General features: G+C 41.3%; 1 protein-coding gene across 3 annotated transcripts in view; it reads right to left on the reverse strand.

The window, feature by feature from the left end:
- The window catches only part of TTC38 (tetratricopeptide repeat domain 38), a 97,042-nt gene that overhangs the window by 10,675 nt on the left and 67,616 nt on the right, over positions 1-18,751 (reverse strand). For all 3 annotated transcript variants that reach the window (XM_073000903.2, XM_073000902.2, XM_020785768.3), the window contains 8 exons: positions 18,274-18,349; positions 17,459-17,578; positions 16,737-16,796; positions 13,706-13,744; positions 11,319-11,400; positions 9,870-10,035; positions 7,556-7,715; positions 6,442-6,515 (listed from right to left, as the gene is read on the reverse strand). In XM_073000903.2, the coding sequence (XP_072857004.2) occupies positions 6,442-6,515; positions 7,556-7,715; positions 9,870-10,035; positions 11,319-11,400; positions 13,706-13,744; positions 16,737-16,796; positions 17,459-17,578; positions 18,274-18,349 (777 nt within the window). The remainder of the gene's footprint in view (positions 1-6,441; positions 6,516-7,555; positions 7,716-9,869; positions 10,036-11,318; positions 11,401-13,705; positions 13,745-16,736; positions 16,797-17,458; positions 17,579-18,273; positions 18,350-18,751) is intronic.

The raw sequence follows: 18,751 nt of genomic DNA on the forward strand, positions 1-18,751 counted from the left end.
ATTTGGTAGAATGGTGTTAAAAGCAGAGCTATAATCCACAAACAACAGCCTCGCATAAGTTCCCTGTTGTTCTAAGTGGCTCAATACAGTATGGAGTACGATGGACACAGCATCATCAGTAGATCTATTTCTCCTGTATGCAAATTGCCATGGATCCAAAGAAGGTGGAAGACTAGCCTTAATGTAATCCAGCACCAATCTCTCAAAACATTTCATAATAACAGATGTTAAAGCTACTGGTCTATAATCATTGGGAGATACCACAGCTGACTGCTTCGGGACTGGCACTATAATAGATGTCTTCAGGCAAGTGGGGACAGAACACTGCAACAAGGATAGATTGAAAATATCCGTAAAAACTCCAGCTAATTCTGCAGCACAGCCCCTAACAACTCGTCCCATGATTCCATCTGGTCCAGCTGCCTTTCGAATATTAATATTCTGGAAAGCGCGTCTCACATCTGAAATCTGCAGTACTAGTGGTTGTCTGTCGATGGTAGATTCTAGTGATGTATTATGGACAGTAGGTGCTGGAATAATGGTTGTTCCTGTTTCCACCTCAAAACGGCTGAAAAATTGATTTAACTGCTCAGCCAAAAAATCACTGCTGCTACACAGACTGTTTTTGTTACTCTGACCAGTGATTTGTCGTAGGCCGTGCCACACTCGGCGAGTGTCAGAACTTTCAAGGTGTTGTTCAATTCTCTGGCTGTACATAGCTTTGGCATCCCTAATGCCCCTTTTCAGTTTAGCTCTGGCCTCTCTATACTGTAGTTCATCACCAGAATGAAAAGCAGCATTTCTGGCTTTTAATAAAAGGCGCACTTCTCTATTTAGCCAAGGCTTGTTGTTAGAAAACACTCGTACTTGTCTTGTTGTAGCAATAACATCGATGCAGCTTTTGATATAAAACAGTACTGTCGAGGCATAAGTATCAACATTGTCCTCCTCAAACAGTGTCCAATCAGTGCTCCTAAAGCAATCTTGAAGTTGCTCAGTTGCATCCACTGGCCACACTTGTATTTCTCTAATTGATGGTCTGATTCTTTTAACAAGGGGTCTGTACGATGGAATCAAAAAAAGAGATATATGATCTGACTGTCCCAAGCTAGGCAATGGCTTCGTCTTATATCCATGCATGATGTTACAATATACCTGATCCAAGGTATTTTCCCCTCTAGTGGGACAGTCCACATACTGATAAAGTTAGGGAGGACGGTCTTTAAATTGGCTTGATTGAAATCACCTGCTACCACCAGCACTCCATCTGGGTAGGCCTGCTGCTGTTTGCTGATAGCAGTTAACAAACAACTCAAAGCTGTGGTTGTGTTAGCATCAGGAGGTATATATATTGCTGTTATTATAACAACATTAAACTCACGAGGCAGGTAAAAGGGGCGGCATTTCACTGCCAAATACTCCAAATCAGGAGAACAGTGAATGTCCATTATTTTAACATCTGTGCTCCAATTATCGTTTGTGTAAACACAAACCCCTCCACCTCTGCTCTTTCCAGATTCAATAGACCTGTCTGCTTGATGTACTCTGCGTCCTTGTAGTTCAATTACCTCCCCTGGGATGGAAGAATCTAGCCATGTCTCTGTAAAGATCATAACGCAACAGTCTCGAATATTTTTCTGTAGGGAGATAGTAAGTTCCAACTCCTCAATCTTGTTGGGTAGAGATCTAACATTTGAGACAAAAAGACTTGGCAATGCAGGCTTGTGAGGATTTTTGCCTAACCTCACTCGTAGACCAGCCCTGCAACCTCTTTTCTGCTTGCGTTTTCTCCGTGTTCTTTTCTTCCTGACAGGGAGAGCAGGCCGTCTTAAAAGCTCAGCTGGGATGTTGTAAGTTGAGACCCTCGATTCAAAGTTGCAACTGTTTCTGCCAATAGATAATAATTCTTGTCTACTGTAAGTTACTTGTGCCTGAGCACGTAGAGTCCATAATAAGGACCGATCTCTGGAATGCCTAGCCACTGCAAATACTTGCGCCGCCATCTTGACCAACTGAGGGAAATCTCAAAAATTGACATAAAGAAATTTCACTGATATAGGAAAGGAGATTGCCCTGAATCTTTCCTCATTTCATTTGAGAGAGTGTGCTGGGACTTTGAGATTAAGGATGATGAAAAGATGATAGTGTTGAGACCACAAATAAGTGGAGATTTAGATCAACTTTATTCTCAAGATGCCTCTGCAGCAAGCTAGAGATTTTGAGGTCCATAGAAAAATGGTACATTCTAGATTTGGCATAAATGCAGAACACCTTAGAAGGAAATGTCGTTCCCTTACCAAAAAGCCTGAAGAATCTTATGCCCAAGTGGGGGCTAAATTGAGTCAATGTTTGGACAAATGGATGGAATGTGAGAAAGTCAAATGAAAAATGTAACTGATTTAGAACAATTTTATTTAGTATTGCTAGGGGAATTGCATTATTTGGTGAAGGACAAAAATCCTAAAAATATATTACAGGCATCTGAATACACTGATTCCATTAGTGAGATTAGAGATCCTCGATTTTCTGATAAAAATTGGTAGAAAACTGAGACGACAGGAGGAGAGGATCCTCATCTGGTAGAGATTACCTCAGAAGTACCCAAACTACTGGAAGCCATTTTGGAGACAGACCCTTATCTCCAGAGCACAAGTCATCTGAAACCTAATAGTCCTGAGGGAAAAGTTAATAAGGCCCTTTGTTTTGAACCCAAGGTCAGTAAACAGTATTATATGTGTGGGGAGAAAGGTCATTTTTGGGCTCAGTGTGAGACTCAAAAGATTAGGGATGTTAGCTAGCATAAAGTTAGAGATTCCAGTTCCCCTAAGAAGGTGTTTTGTGTACAGCATAATAAAACAACTAGTGCAGCAGTAGAAGCTAGCTGTGGAGCTGTTGCCATAGCAACACAAGTAACAGAAGGGTCAGAGAGCCAAGATCCCCCCATGGTCAGGGTTGTTCAGTGCTTTCTGATAGAAAGGAATCAGAATCTTCTATGTAGCTCAGGAGATGTTATCTATGTTGATAATAATAAGTATGTAGCACTCAAAGATTCTAGTTCACAAGTTACAATATGTCACCCTGATACAGTCCCTAAGCAGAATATGTTAGACCATGAAAATATTTCTATTAAAGGGATTGGTTCTGAAATCGTGGTGCTGCCCATGGCAAAAATGTCAATGAGATATAAGGGGTGGTCAGGAGTTTGGAAGGTGACCATATCTGATCAAATTCCTGACCCGTGTTTAATAGGTCTGGATTTAGCTGAGCATGTGCAGAGTGTTTTTATGACAATTCGCTCTCAGGGAAGGCAAATTGAAGCCACTGAGGGAAATGATGTAAATCTCTGTGTGCACGTGAGCCATAAATCGCTAGATCGCTGCCCCCAGCAGCCAACCTGAGGCAGCTGCAGCCACAGTGCTAGTGCCGTGACAGGCGGCGGCGGGCCAGGATCTGGAGCAGCTGGTGCTGGGACAGCCAATCTATAGGCAGAGGTGGGGTTGGGCACGACTGGAGGCGGATCCAGAGTGAGGTCTGGAGGCACCTCTGTGCTCAGGATTCCCCCTTCTGCCATCACTTCCTCTTCCGCCGCCGCCCATTGCCCACTGGGTTGTTTTTTTTCTTTTCAGTTTGGGCACTCAGCCTCAAAAAGGTTCGCCACCACTGGCCTATAGCCTGATCAGACATTTCACAGCCAATACTAACTTGAACTGTGCAAATGCACTCCTGGCCACCACTAATACCTGAGCATCCAGGCTCAGGGATGAATCCAGGAACACACCACAACTGTCAACATGACTTTCCAAGTGTAACTCTGCCCAACACAGGCTTGTTCCCTGATCTGCCTTTCAACTGACAAAGAGCACATCTAGCATGCCTGGATATAGTTTCAGTTTGTTTGTCCGCATCCAGTCCATTACTGACGTCAGATACTGGTTTAGGTCTATAACAGATTCCTTGGAGTCATAAAGAAAGGATAGAAGGGTGTCATCAGCATATTGTTGGCACTGAATCCCAAAAATCTGGACAACCAGCAGTTTCATATAGGTGTTAGAGAGAACTGGGGACAAAACTGAACTCTGAGGGGCCACACAAGCCAGAATGTCAACCTCCAACATCACTTTCTGAACTCAGCTTTCTAGGAAAGATTGGAACTATCTCCAAGACCCATCCCACAGTGACAGCCCAGAAAGATACCAGGGCTGATGGTATCAAAAGCTACCAAGAAGTCCATCAGACCAACATTGACATTCTCTTCCAATACAGTTTCTGGTGCAGGTCAATCATGAAAGTGATCAAAACTATATTCCATAAACAGGCCTGAAGCCAGACTGAATGGATCTAGAGAATCTGCTTCACCCAGCAACCACTGGAGCTCGGAAGCCATCACATGATCCAGTATCTTATTCAAAATGGAACGTTAGAGACTGGCCAACAATTATCCAGTGCAGTGGGACTTAAGGAGAGCATTTAAGAACAATGATCTTACTACTATTTCTTTTAAGCCTGCGGACACCCTGTTTTGCTGCAAGGAGACAGACATTCATCACTCCCCCTTACACATACATCCAATTCCCCTTTAGCCTGGAAGGGAAAACATATAGGACGCACATGGTGGCTCTCACCTCTCCAAGCATCCTGTCTGCATCCTCAAACTGTGACATATCAATTTTTATAGGGGTCAAGTCACATCCGTAGAACCTGTGTCAATTATATCATCTAGAGTGCAATCACATATGTAGTGAGAGAAACGCAACTTAACTCTCAAGTCTCTTGCTGGAAGTGGCAGCAGGGGATTCATTTCTCATCCATTTAAGTGGCCACATTGCCAGAGGAGTAAAAGCCTTCTAACTGTAGTTCTATCAAAGCACCTGTAGGTGGCACAGTGCAATAAGACGACCTTAAGGCGAGTTTTCCTGCCTCAGTGATTCTATTTCCTCATCTTATCTTGCCAATGGGAAAGCTCCTTACACTGTAAATTAGTAATAATTAATAAGAAGCTCTGCCTACCCAGGAGAAGCCATAAAAAAAAGAAGTGTTTTGAGAGAGGGGTTTTACAAAAAGAGAGGCGAGTGCCGGCACTGCTTGTAGGTGCCTGCACACTCTCCTAATCCTCCCTTGTGAGGCAAGGGGGAAGGCATTTTGCAAAAGCACCACTTTTTCCTTTTCTGCATTGGTTCAAAGTGATCACATGCTTTGAACTGAAGGAAAAGGATGTGACTTTTCAAAAAGTAGAAGGATCTCTGGTAAAGGAAAAACTATGGGTTGGGGCTGTGGGCCTCTGGGCAGATTCACATTTCCTGTTGCATCATATGGTCACCAGGAAAAAACAGCAATCATCCCGCACCAAACCTATAGTAGTTCCTGCACCCCCACCCCATCCCCCAACCATGCAGCCAGGCTCTAAGTTAGAGTGGATCCAAGTGACTTTGTGTGCAACATGCTTTGTAAAACGTTCACAGCAGGCTATCAGGTGTTCAGCATCCCTTTTCTCCCAAGTGCACTGTAGCTAAAAATATATTAGGATGGAAACACACACACATACACACTTCCCACTAAACACGTAGAGTCCCATAAAGTAATGTGGGCACATTTTTGCAGGAACACCACTTTCGCCCTTTTCTCTAAATGACAAGAATTGGGGTGGGGGAGAGGACATGGCCGTGAAAAGCAACAAATTTCCGAAACTCTGGTTGGGGCCTGAAGGTTATTAAACCAGGAATGTTCAGTCTCAAACCAAGGGAGACATAATGATGCAAACTGATATGGTAATATCTGCTTAGGTCCAAAGGGTGCTCTGGCATCTCACATCTGTAATGAGAAAAGACTTTTCCCTCCCATGAGAAGCCAGAATCCTATCAGTAATTTGTGCATAAATTATTTATTTATTTATTTATTTGGCTTTTATACTGCCCATCTAGATAAATCTACTTTGGGCGGTTTAAATTGTAGCAGCAAACAGCTGCTATTCAAGGACTGACATGCTTGTTGACTGATGTGCAATGAAGAATACAAGTAGTAACTTACTAATCAACAGCAATTCCATGGTGCCATTTACACCACACTTATGCAAGTATAAATAAGCAACAGGATTCTGACCAAATTGGTTAAATAGGATTTTCACATCCTTCCCAAGCAGGTAGCATCTACAGAGTAAGGAACTTTCAACACTGAAATTACAGTGTTCCCCATAGGGAACATTGCAATGTGATCGCTTTTGCGATTGCAAAATCCGCATCGCTATGCGGATTCGTCGTTAAACGGGGCACCCGTTAAGCGAGGCACCACTGTATAGTGAACAATTAGCTGAAATTACCTATGTGCTATAGTTTCAAGGGGGTAATGAAAACCATCCCCTCTCTTCTTTCACCATTCAGTGATTCCAACAATGTATATCTATCTATAAAATTCAGATTTTTTTTTAAAATGGAGTACAGTACTTACCTGGCAAGTTTTTGGTTGGCTTTAGATTTACTTTTTAAAGCAGCATGAACTAATAACTGTGCAAAAACGTCCCTCTGGAAAAAAAATTAAACAACATAACAACATAACAATCTTGATCTATAACAAGAATTTGCGTGTGTGTGAAGACTAGTTGCTAACCATGTAAATACAAAGACAGGAGTGGTTTTCTACTGTATGGCAAACCACACCCATTGTTCAGTTGATTGCTGCTTTAAATCTTTGCAGAACAACAGTACAATATTGCAGCTCAGACTCCATAAATGTGTGGGAAGTAATTTTAAAAAGGCAGCTTAGAGGTCATTTTCTCATGACAAAAAGTAGATCATAAGGCAATAGTTCCCAACTTTGGGTAAGCCAGATGTCCTTGGACTGAAATTCACAGAAGCCTTCACCACCAACTTTGCTGTGCAGGCCAAGGTTTCTGGGAGTTGCTGTCCAAGAAGAGATGGGTCATCTGAGGTTGGGAACCACTGTCATAAGAGATAATCTAGCTGGATAACCTGGATGTCATCACTCAATACACTTTTCTTGCTGGAAGAAGAATCTATGTCCTGTGAATTGTTTGAAGAAGAATCTATGTCCTGTGAATTGTTTGAAAGTAGGGGCAGAATAAATATGTGGGAGGGGGCAAAACAGCTTGAATTGCTGCAAGGAAAGATGAGACCAAGAAGGCAGCTTTTCTGAGGTTCTGTTAGAGTAAAAAAAGCACAGTAAGAAAGGACAACAGTCAGCCTCCTTCTAAGGCACCAGCCATCTGGGTGAGAAGATCAAACATCCACACACCCCACCAGAGGACACAAAGCAGAACACTGCCATCTCCTCCTCATCTCTATCCTGCACAAAGATGCTTTCAAGCCCTTAGCATCTTCCTTTGTGGGATATCCTCATGATACATTCCTGCTGGAAGTATCCTACTGTTTTTAGTACAGTGATTCTTATGGGTATTTGTTTTTGAAAGATGAAGCTGGGTTTCACTCTGCCCTCTCTGATGTGTTCTCTCCATGTACTTCATGTACTTATGGAAGTCCTCCTTAAGGTGTCAATTGTGAACAAAACAAAGCCAACAAACAACCAAAACAATCTTTCTTCTCACTTGAGCGTTGCTTCCTCCTATTTCAACAATTCTGTAGCGAAGGGGATACAGCAATTCCACGGCCTTGTCGTAATTGCCGTTCTCAAACTCTACAAATGCCTGCAAAAGAGGTAACCCGAGTTTTGGAGCCAAGTTTAGCTCATGGTCTTCATCTGGTGCTCTAAAGAAAAGAATGAGAGGGAAGTTACAACAGTTAATTGCAATATTAATGAATGTGACTTATCATAAGGAAAGATGAATTAACAAATGAATTACAGTGGTGCCTCGCATTACGATGTTAATTCGTTCCAGTGAAATCGCTGTGGAATGAAAATGTCGTAATGCGAAAATAAAAAGCCAATTGAAACGCATTGAAACCCCTTCAATGCATTCCAATGGGCTGAAAACTCGCCATCCAGCGAAGATCCTCCATAGGGAGGCCATTTTCGGTGGCTGTCTTGCGAGGAATCCGTCCCAGAAAACAGCATGGAGCCGTTTTATTTACCCAGTGGCCATTTTGAAACCACCGATCAGCTGGAGGAAAATCGTCATTTTGCAAAGAATCGGTTCCCAAAGCAGGGAACCGATCATCGCAAAGCAAAAAAACCCCATTCAGACCATCGGTTTGCAATTGCAATTGCAAGAAGATCATCGTAATGCGGGGCCATCGTAAAGCGAGGCACCACTGTACTCCATCCCTTCATAAGTATGGAGAGTCCAAGTAAGGCAGACAACCAGAAAATTTGCAACAAAAGATACTTAAGATTTAACGATTGTGACAGGTGCGAGGAATCCATCCCAGATAACAGCGGGGAGCCATTTTATTTACCCAGTGGCCATTCTGAAACCGCCAATCAGCTGGAGGAAAATCATCGTTTTGCGAAGAATCGGTTCCCAAAGCAGGGAACCGATCATCACAAAGCGAAAAAAACCCATTCAGACCATCGTTTTGCGATCGCAATTGCAATTGCAAGAAGATCATCGTAATGCGGGGCCATCATAAAGCGAGGCACTACTGTACATCCGTTCATAAGTATGGAGAGTCCAAGTAAGGCAGACAACCAGAAAATTTGCAACAAAAGGTACTTAAGATTTAACGACTGTGACAGCTGTGAAATCTAGACTGTCTTATTTGATTTAGTGACCTGTTGTGTTTATTTAGGTCTCTTTTCAAGGCACCAATCAATGTTTTTGTTTGGTTGGATAAGAGGCAAATAATGCTTTACATCAAAACCATTAAGGATGGGACTTTGGGGTTAACTTGAACGAAAAATTCCAAAAGAGAGGCTCTTTCTTTTCGTTTTGAGGTATTTTGTGGCTTCCCAATTGAGAGAATTTGAAATGCCTAAGATTTGGGATTCCAAAAGAGAAGATGTTGAAACTTGCATATATCATCTATTGAGTTACCTTCAGTTAACCCAATAGATGAGATATGCAACCCCAAAGAGTCAGTGTTTTCAGATTTACTGAGAAGCCTGGTTCCAAGTAAGATCCCTGAAACAAGAGAGGAATCCCTTGGATGACACCAAAATGAAAGCAAACCAAAAGTCTCCAACAGCATGTCTAGTTTAGCAACTGTCCCTCTTTAGCTAGTAATGCATATTACTAATCTTGCTATGCTCATTCACCACAACTGTGGCTAGATGGGGGATGGATCACACCGAAAACTGACTTTATTTTGTGCATATAATTAGATTCAATATATACAGTATGATATGACCATATTCATCATGTGTAAATAAGAGTAAATAAGTTAATAAGATAACAACAATTTAATCTATTGTATGGATACTATATCATGCTACTTAGATACCTGCCGATCTCTCTTCCTCTCCATGGCATTTTGGACATAGTTTGTAGAAAACACAAGTATTTTCTTCTCTTAAAATGATCAGTTCGTGCATTTAACTTAATACATTACATAAAATGACTTCAGGTGCCTTATTATTTATTCTGCAGTGGGTTGAAAAGACTTCTAGCCTAGACAGACACTGATCAGGAATCCTACAGATTGGGTTCCCCCTTGTTTCCAGGGTCTCTTCTTCTCTGAAGGAGCCCCTGCAGAGCATTCTGATGCTGAAGTGGACACTGATGGTAGTGCGCAGGGTCAGACTAGCTTAGCAGAAGACTCTAGGACAGGTTCCAGGCATAGGACTCTCAGAGTCCTAAATACAATGGGTAACTGTAGTGCCCCACATGCTGCCAAAATGCAGCTCCCAGCATTCTTCACCACTGGCTATGCTGGCTAAGGTTGATGAAAGTTGGAGTCCAACAACATCTACAGGGCTTTGCTGTGCCTCAAAGCCACATATGTGCAATATTGCTTGCTACTTACTGGGCCAGCTCCTGAAGGGTTGTTAATAGTTCATGAGTAGTCTGATGATCCTGGGCCCCCAGTGAAGCCATTAGACAGTGAGCATCATTGAAAATGAGGATGTGATCTCTGGAATGCTTCTTTGATAGTTTGCTTACTTCTTTCCATCTGTTGCCTACATTCACACCTAGGAATGAATATACACAGATAAAAATACCTAAGATGCACGTTAAAAAGAAAGATACAGACATTGGAAAATGCAATCCCCTATACAGTTAGACAGAGCTGGGACAATCAGCATGGTGGAATTTCTTTCAAAGCTGAACGGCATTTATCTGTGTACATATTAAATAAATAATACTTTTTAATAGAATATATTATCTGCATTCACATAAAAAGATCTTGTGGTTATGTGGAATCACACTGTGATTGTCCTCACACTGGAGGCTACCTCTCAGCTAGGCTAGTAGCCATGGTAGCTAATCTATGCAATCAAGAACAGTCAAAGAGGCAACCAAGAAAACTGTGGGACTGCTATGTAAGGTGCTGGTTAGTTTTCTTCATTTATCCCTTCTCATGTATAACACATATATAATACAGTGAGAGACTGAGAAAGAAACAGAGGCTAGAGGGCCAAGAGAATATGAGTTTTACCTAGTTCTCATCGGAAAGCAGAGCTAACCTTCCACAGAAGAGTGTTAAAACTCCCCTCCCTTCTCTCTGGGTGTCACCTCAATTGCTGAGGTTGGCTACCATCATGGCATATCTCCACCTATATCTCTTGCTGTGTGGATTACTTGTTCTCTGTTAAGGCCAAGCAGCCTCTGATATTACTCATCCAGGAAATCTGTTGTCTACCTCTTCCACATTTACCTTCACTCTTCCCTTCAACGATGTATACTGTAACATATCTGTGACGGCGAATTATGTGTCCAATATATGACAATCTGTATTTCTTAACAATCATTCTTTCTTTTCGTTTCTCTCTCAGACAAAGTACTTCTTCATTGCTCATTCAATCTGTCCATGGGATCTGAAGGATTGTTTTGCACATTTACATTACAAAGGCATTTATTCCATTGAGCATCTAGTCCAAACCTCAAATCCATAGAGGAAGATTGACTGCATTTTAAAGCCCTCAGTCTCAAAGACACATTAAGCTGTTTGTTGCACAACATTGGTTACCTCCTCCCCCGTTCTGACTGGCGAGTAGAAAAAGAATTCCTTCTCAGCAACAACTGAGAAAGGCACACACAAGACTGAAGTTCCTTCTGCCATACACTTTTGTACAGGGAGCTGTGGATCAGTGCTCAGCAGTAACTAGTCCAATCCTTTTCAAGCTGTACCTTTAGCAGAACAGAATTTTTTTTCTCATGGCAAGGGAAGCCTAATGCAAGTAATTTGTTTACAAAGATGATTGTTTGATGCTTGTGTAGCCACATACACAATGAAGGAAAAGCTGTTCGTTACCTTCTAACTGAAGCCGATACAGCATGGAGCAATTGTCAACAACATCTAGCATGGTCCCGCTCATTTGGCATCTGGGTGCAATCTGTAACACACACAGAGCTCAGAATTTAAGAAGAGACTCATTTCTGAGAGAAAGAGTCCACTTTTTTTAAAAGAACAATATCTCCCTTATACTATGCTTTGTAAAAGAACTACCTCAACCTTTGCATATTATTAGTGTGTGTACAGAGTAAGCACTCTTCATAGGAACTGAAACCTAAAAGCACTATTGCAATAAGGACAGTCTGGGCCACCTTATTTCCTTTCCTTTCTTTTTCCAACTTGAAAAGGGGACTTTTGTTCTTTGCAAAAAAAAAAAGGGGGGGAGGAGATTAGAAAGTAGGCTTGAAAAGACAGAAACCAAGGTAGCATGTAATTATGGTGGAATTTCATCCTGTGGGCCAAGCTTGTTGCTCTTAAACTGCATATACAAATAATAAAATGATAATACAAATTAAAAAATTAAGAATAAAAGATTAAAATAGCTCTTCAAATGTTTTAATATCAAGATAAATACAGGGAGAAGGAAATGCAACACTCCACTGAGAGCACAACCCACTGTCTGTTGGTGTACTGGCTTCCAGAATGCTGGCCAGGGACAATCACTGGCCCGCTGAACAATGAAAGGCTCCTGCAAGTGCAAAGCAACTCTCTAGGCATAAACAGCTGCCTACTGTGCTTCTGCACCCCTTCGGACAGTCTCTGCTGGTCAGAAATTATACCATTACTCCTCACCAGAACCGACTAGATAATTCCAGCATCCCTAGTATGTAGTAGTAAATTTGAAAGTGCGGGTACTCATTATGACAACCCCTACAGCCAGCCCCTCTATAAAGAGGGTCCAAAAATTCAGACAGCCAAATTGGCAAGTGAGGAGGAGGTCTTCTGCAAAATGAACAGCTTCTACTTGCCAATTCATGACCAAACCACCCTCAGAATATATTGCATTATGAATATATTGATCCTTACAAAGTCTCTTTATATCTTGGCTACTGTGAAGACCGCAACTAAGCTCAGAAGGAACAAGGGACCCTGGAGAAGGGGTGACGGATGATGTTGGAGTTCTTGTTACTAAAATAAATTTCAGACTCTCAACCTGCAAGCCCTTATACCACAACATCACTGAGTACTTCCAGCAGAGGGAGACTAAATTTGCACATGTTATTACACTTCGAATCAGGATACATGTTAAGGTCAGTAACACCTAAGAGGAGCACATCCCTCTAAATGCTGGTGATTTTCCTTCTCATATATTTCTTCAGCCACCTAGAGTGGTCGCAATGACCAGATAGGCGGGGTATAAAATAAATAAATAAATAATAGAGGAAAGCTTTTAAAAATGACAATAAAGAAAATGGGATATGTACCCCAGCTATCAGAATCTACTGTGGAGTCTACTCCGAACTTGAAGCAGATGACCCCCATCTCAATAAATTGGAATCACCCTTTTGCATTCACAATAAGAATACTAAAGAACTATGTTTGTTCTAAGTTAAGCCTATTTTTAAAAATCTGCACAAAGTTAGTCCATATTCGTCAAATGAAACTGGATTATCAAGTCCATATAAATGATGCTGTATATGGCAAATAACTCATCTAACATTACATAAACTTGCCAGGGAGTAAGTCTCCCTGATTTCTGTCAGACATCCAAATGAATGAATAGGAAGCATACTGGGACCAACAAAAGAATAGCATAAACCAATGAAACGACTTTAGCTGAGGAGCAAGGCACACATTTTTCATGGAACAGTCCTTAGCATCCTTTCCCAGCATTCATCAGGTAGCTAGAGGAGACTTCCATCTGAAATGCTGAGGAGCTGTTGCTCTTAATGGACAATACAAAGCAAAGGGGACCGATGGTCTATCTCATTCTGAGGCAACACCCTATGTTCTTAAGGCAAGGTGCTGTGTAGTGTACCAAAACAAACTGCTGTCTAAACTACATTTCAAATTCTCTCACACAGGCTATTACACATAGCTGATTTGTTCATGTTAAATCCACTTTATGTGGTACCTCAGTGCTTCTTAGTATATCTGTAATGCCATCACTTTTGTACTAGCAGGTACCCCAAAAACTATATCTGGAGAGACAACAGAAAGTGCTACAGATCAATAAAAATGGATGTACAAAAGAGTTCAGAAGTCAGACTCTCAGAGCCCCCCAGTGATCTGCCCACACCTGATACACAGCATTTGTGTAGTTTACCTAAGGGATACAATCCAGTGCATACTGTGCGAATTTAGTTTTTTTTTAAACCAGGGATAGAAAATCACCCTACATACAACCCTTGGAAAGACACAGAAATTTGGTCTCCTTTACCAACAAAGAAGCAGCTCATACTTACGTGAGTGTCATAAACAGTCAAAGCAGCCTCATAGTCACCCTACAAAAGCACAACAAATGTATTTTACTTGCAGATTTCAGAAGAATAAATCCCTTATAATGATTTTTCTGACCCGACGCCTTATGTTGTGTTTCATGCAGTTACTGTTCACTGGAAATCAAATACTGCTACCTTGTACAAACAGTCCAAATTCTGACAGCACATTTCTGGCAAATCAAAAAATGTTTTTTTGCTGGAAGTGCAGAAGTAAGAGGTGATATAATTCAAATTTGGGAGGGCAGGGCTGTATACTGGCTGGAATGGTTATTTATCATCCAGAACAACCCTCAGGAAACTGATGGCTGATGGTTTCTAGAATGCAACCAAAGCACTGAACCTATTTTCAGCGTGCTCAGCACCATTCACCCAAACCAGCAGTCAAATCAACAGTGCCTCTATATCTTTGCTTGAAAGTTTGGGTGTGTATCATACAATGCCAGATGTACCAGTAAAGAATTAAACAACTACAGCTATGATCCTTTCAACAGGCCCTTTAGTACTGCTGAGCATTACTCTGGAATCAAGTGGATCAGGATTAGAGCTACAGTTCTACATAGCATTTATAAAGCAGTATAATCCCAATTACAATTTCTTCAGTTTATCTTTGTGGCAAAAGTTTCTAAAGGAGCCTAAATTTATCACCTCCTTGATATTCTTCTTCTTGTTGTTGTTTAGTCGTTAAGTCGTGTCCGACTCTTCGTGACCCCATGGACCAGAGCACGCCAGGCCCTCCTATCTTCCACTGCCTCCCAGAGTTGGGTCAAATTCATGTTGGTAGCTTTGATGACACTGCCCAACCATCTCATCCTCTGTCGTCCCCTTCTCTTCTTGCTTTCACATGTTACCAACATCAAAGTCTTTTCCAGGGAGTCTTCTCATGAGATGGCCAAAGTATTGGCGCCTCAGCTTCAGGATCTTTCCTTCCAGTGAGCACTCTTTCTTCTACCAGAACACAAAAGCCTTCTTAAATCAGATGGGCCTTTAACATCTAATGGACTGCTAGGGTCAAAGGCTTTAACAAATGTGCTGCACTTTTCTGTTGTCAACTGTAATTATTATTTTTAACTGCAATGTGTTAAAATGTTTTTAAACTGCATTCCATTCTAATATGAATGGTTTAATTACATTTTATCACTTTGTTTTAGTTGTACTTGCTTCTTAATTCTATTGTATGCTGTGCTGCGTCTCCGTTTTGGAAAGGTAGGATAAAATCAATAAATTAAAGAAACAAACAGATGTAGATCATACATTGCTTATCTAAATTTGCAGCCTTCCAGGAAGGCTAGAGAAATGGACAGTCCACATGGAGACATGCCGGGGGGACCCATACCACTATGACTAAAGAAAACGTATATTTTGCTCCACAAATGGAGAATCATCTATCCAGAAACCTTGGTGAGGGCAATTTTTCATTTCCAGACTATTTTAGGGGCCTGCATACCTGTTTGGGCTCCAGTCATCTTAAATTACTGACTAGCCTTAAAGCGGTCTATGATGGAACCCTTGGCATGTTAATGGGGAAACAAGGTGATTGGCTGCAGAAGGGGGGGAGTGCAGGTGGCCAGCCTATCCAGGAGAACCTGAAGGAGGAAACAAGGTGATTGGCTGTGGAAGGGGGGGAGTGTAGGTGGCCAACCTATCCAGGAGAACCTGAAGGAGGAGGGGCCTGGAGAGAGCTGAAAGGTGAGGAGAGTTAGAATATAACTGAGGACAGAGCTTGTGTTTTGGGTAGTTGGGCTGTAACTGGAAAAAGCTGATGCTAAAATCTGTTTTCTTACAAGTTGTTGCTTTGCAATAAAGAAAAAAATAATTCTCTCATTCCTTAACTGCTTGTATGTTTAATAGCTGGAGTAAAGCCCTTTAAAGGAAAGTTGTTTTAAAACATGACAAGCCTGGGCTGCGGCTGGTCACATGGTCACTTCCGGTTTTAGAAAATTGGGCTAGAACACCCCAGTTCATTTGCAGCTTCACATTTCTGCTCTACAGCCATGATCAGTTGTGGAGAAAATGACTTTAGGAAAAAGCCCATTATATCCCATTCTTCTATAGGGTGTGCTGTGATAGTTCCTGGAGGTTTGTAAGCCTGCTCCCCTTCAGCAATGCTGCAGAACGAGGTGTATCAAGACAATTCATGACATATTCTGTTAAACTTGCTTTAACAAAAATCAAGACAAGGGACTCAGATAGAACCTTACTACAGAACGATTCATTAGCAGTCTTGCCAGTGAGTCTACAAAAGACAATTGCTATCATGTTATGTTACAGTCAACTTTATTGGCCAGTATCCTATAAACTAGGGGAGTGGAAGAGCAACAGTGTAACCCCTCTGCTCCAGCAGGCTCCCCACTGCATGCCTGATCTCTCATAAGTTGTGAGATAGGAAGGCTGCTAGAGTCATAACCTTCCTCAAATCATGTTTAGGCAATATATCACTAGCCACTACATCTTAATGGATACATATTTTTAAAAAGCAGTCTACATGGCTCAATTGACTGGAAAAGCAGATGGCATATTTCCTTAAAGACAAGCAAGAAGGGAGGGAGAGAGAGAGGATATGCACACACAAATTCCAAAACAAAATCAAGAAACTTTGTATCAGAAAAAAAAGCTGGCAAAAAAGTAGCATCACGCATAGAACAGCCTACCTGCTAAAGATTAACTATCAAATCGAACAATAAGCTGAACTGCAGTCATAATTCTACAATTGTTCACACTTTGCCAACTTGGAGTATATTCAGAACAGAAATAAATGTTAAGGTCCTCACTTTTCACGTCCTTCTCAAAAATGGGGTGGGGTGGGGTGTTAAGAAGCTTCTACTGTATCCAGAATAAAAAAAAAGCCTTGGGAGTTAGAGTGGGAAAAATGCACATTAACAAATACATTGAGAAAACCATCTTAAAATATAACAATGTTCAAATGGTGAATGGATGCCCAGCATATGAAGTGTACTGAAACATTTCTAAAGACTCCATTGTAGAAGTGTGCACATACCTTTTCAATAAAATACAAAGCCCAGTGCCAGTAGTTATGACAAGCAAGCATGTCACTGTCCTGGAATAAATGAAACAGTGATTAAAAAACTAGAATCTTAGCACTATACAACTCAAGAATGGGTCAAATGACCACTAACAGCGGAAAGAGGATGAACCTGAAGTGCAACAAAGCAAGCAAAACAAAGTTCTGGGAGTCAATCTAGCCCCCCATACATTTCTGAGTGACCACCCTCTGTCACGGAATACCTTCTGATCCCAAGGTACTATGGTGCAATAGCAATCCTTACACCCATTGAGTAGGACAGGTCACTATTAGGATTTCTCTACTGATGCTGGAAAAATGACTTTAATAACACCTGAATTTGGCTCACATAGGAATATCTCATTCTCAATCACTAAAATAACAAAGCAGTGGCAAATGAGCCAATTAGGAACAAACACGGCAGACACAGGAGGCCAAAGCTCATTAAAATAAATACACTATTGTGACGATGGCCAAAGCCTAAGTAGATAGGCTTTGTTTGCCACCCTACGGTACGGATCTCACAGAGCACATTTCACCACTGAAGACACACTTTTGCAGGCCTCACTTCAAACTAGCAAACTATTTCAAATGAAAGAAGCAGAGTGACAGTGTAGTAGAACTTATACTGAAGAAAGGTCAACAAAGCAGGCCTTTCACTTTGTGAGAAGATAGGCTGTGGCTTCAAGAAAGCTTACCTTCCAGTTGTTTTCTGTTTGCTTCATAAATGCTAGTCCACTCTTTAGATCTGCTTTCATTTCATTCACATGAGCTATGGTGTGCACAGACCATGCATCAGTCTGGTTGATGGCTAAAGCCTAACAAAAAGAATGGGAGGGGGGGAACATGTGCCATTTATTTATTCATTCGTTTAAAATGCTAACACCCCACATGAGATCCCAGTGTAGAATGCAGCAAGTACTGTACATTATTAGGATTGGTTCTGTTCCCAGAAAAGCACTGAAAAGCACAATCTGATCCACTCCAGAAGTTTTTTATTTCAATTCCCAACATTCCTGACTAGTGGCCAGGACTGAGAAAACTCACATCTAGGACATCTATAGAACACCAAACTGGAGGAAGGCTGACACAGCACTTGGCTGGTTATATTACTGGAGGAACACTGTGAGGAAACTGTTCACAATCCAGTAGAAGAACATTGGCAATGGGAGCAATTTCTACAATGTTCCCAGACAGATCCAGTGGGAAGCTATGAGGAAAATAGCTCTGAAACCAGGGTGAGGAGAGTAGACCAAAATGAAAGGAATAATAAGACAAGGTTGAGTGAGATGAGGAAATATGAACAGTGTGTGTGCTGACTGCCTTGGTCCAAAACTGTACCCTCCATTCCTACAAATGTAATTAAGGGCACCTGGGTGATTTCTGAGGACACCAGAAAAGTTTCATCCTTGGAGATGAATTGGTATGAGGATCTAAGTTAACATTACCTCTCTCAAGTTCCACGTGGATTAAATTTTGGTTAAAAATCCCAAATTCAGTACGGTCTTCTTACCTCATAGGCAAGTTTCTCAGCACGATCAAAGAAATTGGTTTCCATTAAACCGAAGGAGTAAATGCCTTTTACATAGCTAAAGAAAAAAGTTGAAACCTTTCAGAATCAAAAAGGGATTAAGGTTAATTAACTAAGCTACTGTATGCTGCCTTGAGAAAAGTTTTTAACCCTCACACAACACAATTTGGTTGGGGCACTTCAAAGGCAACTTCCACAAACCATGAAAAGATAATACTGGAGGATAGTCTTGAGCATGGCACCAACAATAAATAAGAAGATTACACCTTTATCAATAGGTTTCTGATGTAGCCCAAGGCAACAATGAGGCTTGCCAATGCATTGAAGTAAACATACCATACACAGTTTTGATGGCAATTAAATAACCATAACTTTATTAGTTACAGTTGAACACACTACACCCAGCATAAGGACATAGATCCTTATGTTGGGTGTAATGCATTCACCACTCAACTGCCTG

The sequence above is a fragment of the Pogona vitticeps genome, chromosome 5 (assembly GCF_051106095.1).
Source record: "Pogona vitticeps strain Pit_001003342236 chromosome 5, PviZW2.1, whole genome shotgun sequence".
NCBI classification, from domain to species: Eukaryota; Metazoa; Chordata; class Lepidosauria; order Squamata; family Agamidae; genus Pogona; species Pogona vitticeps.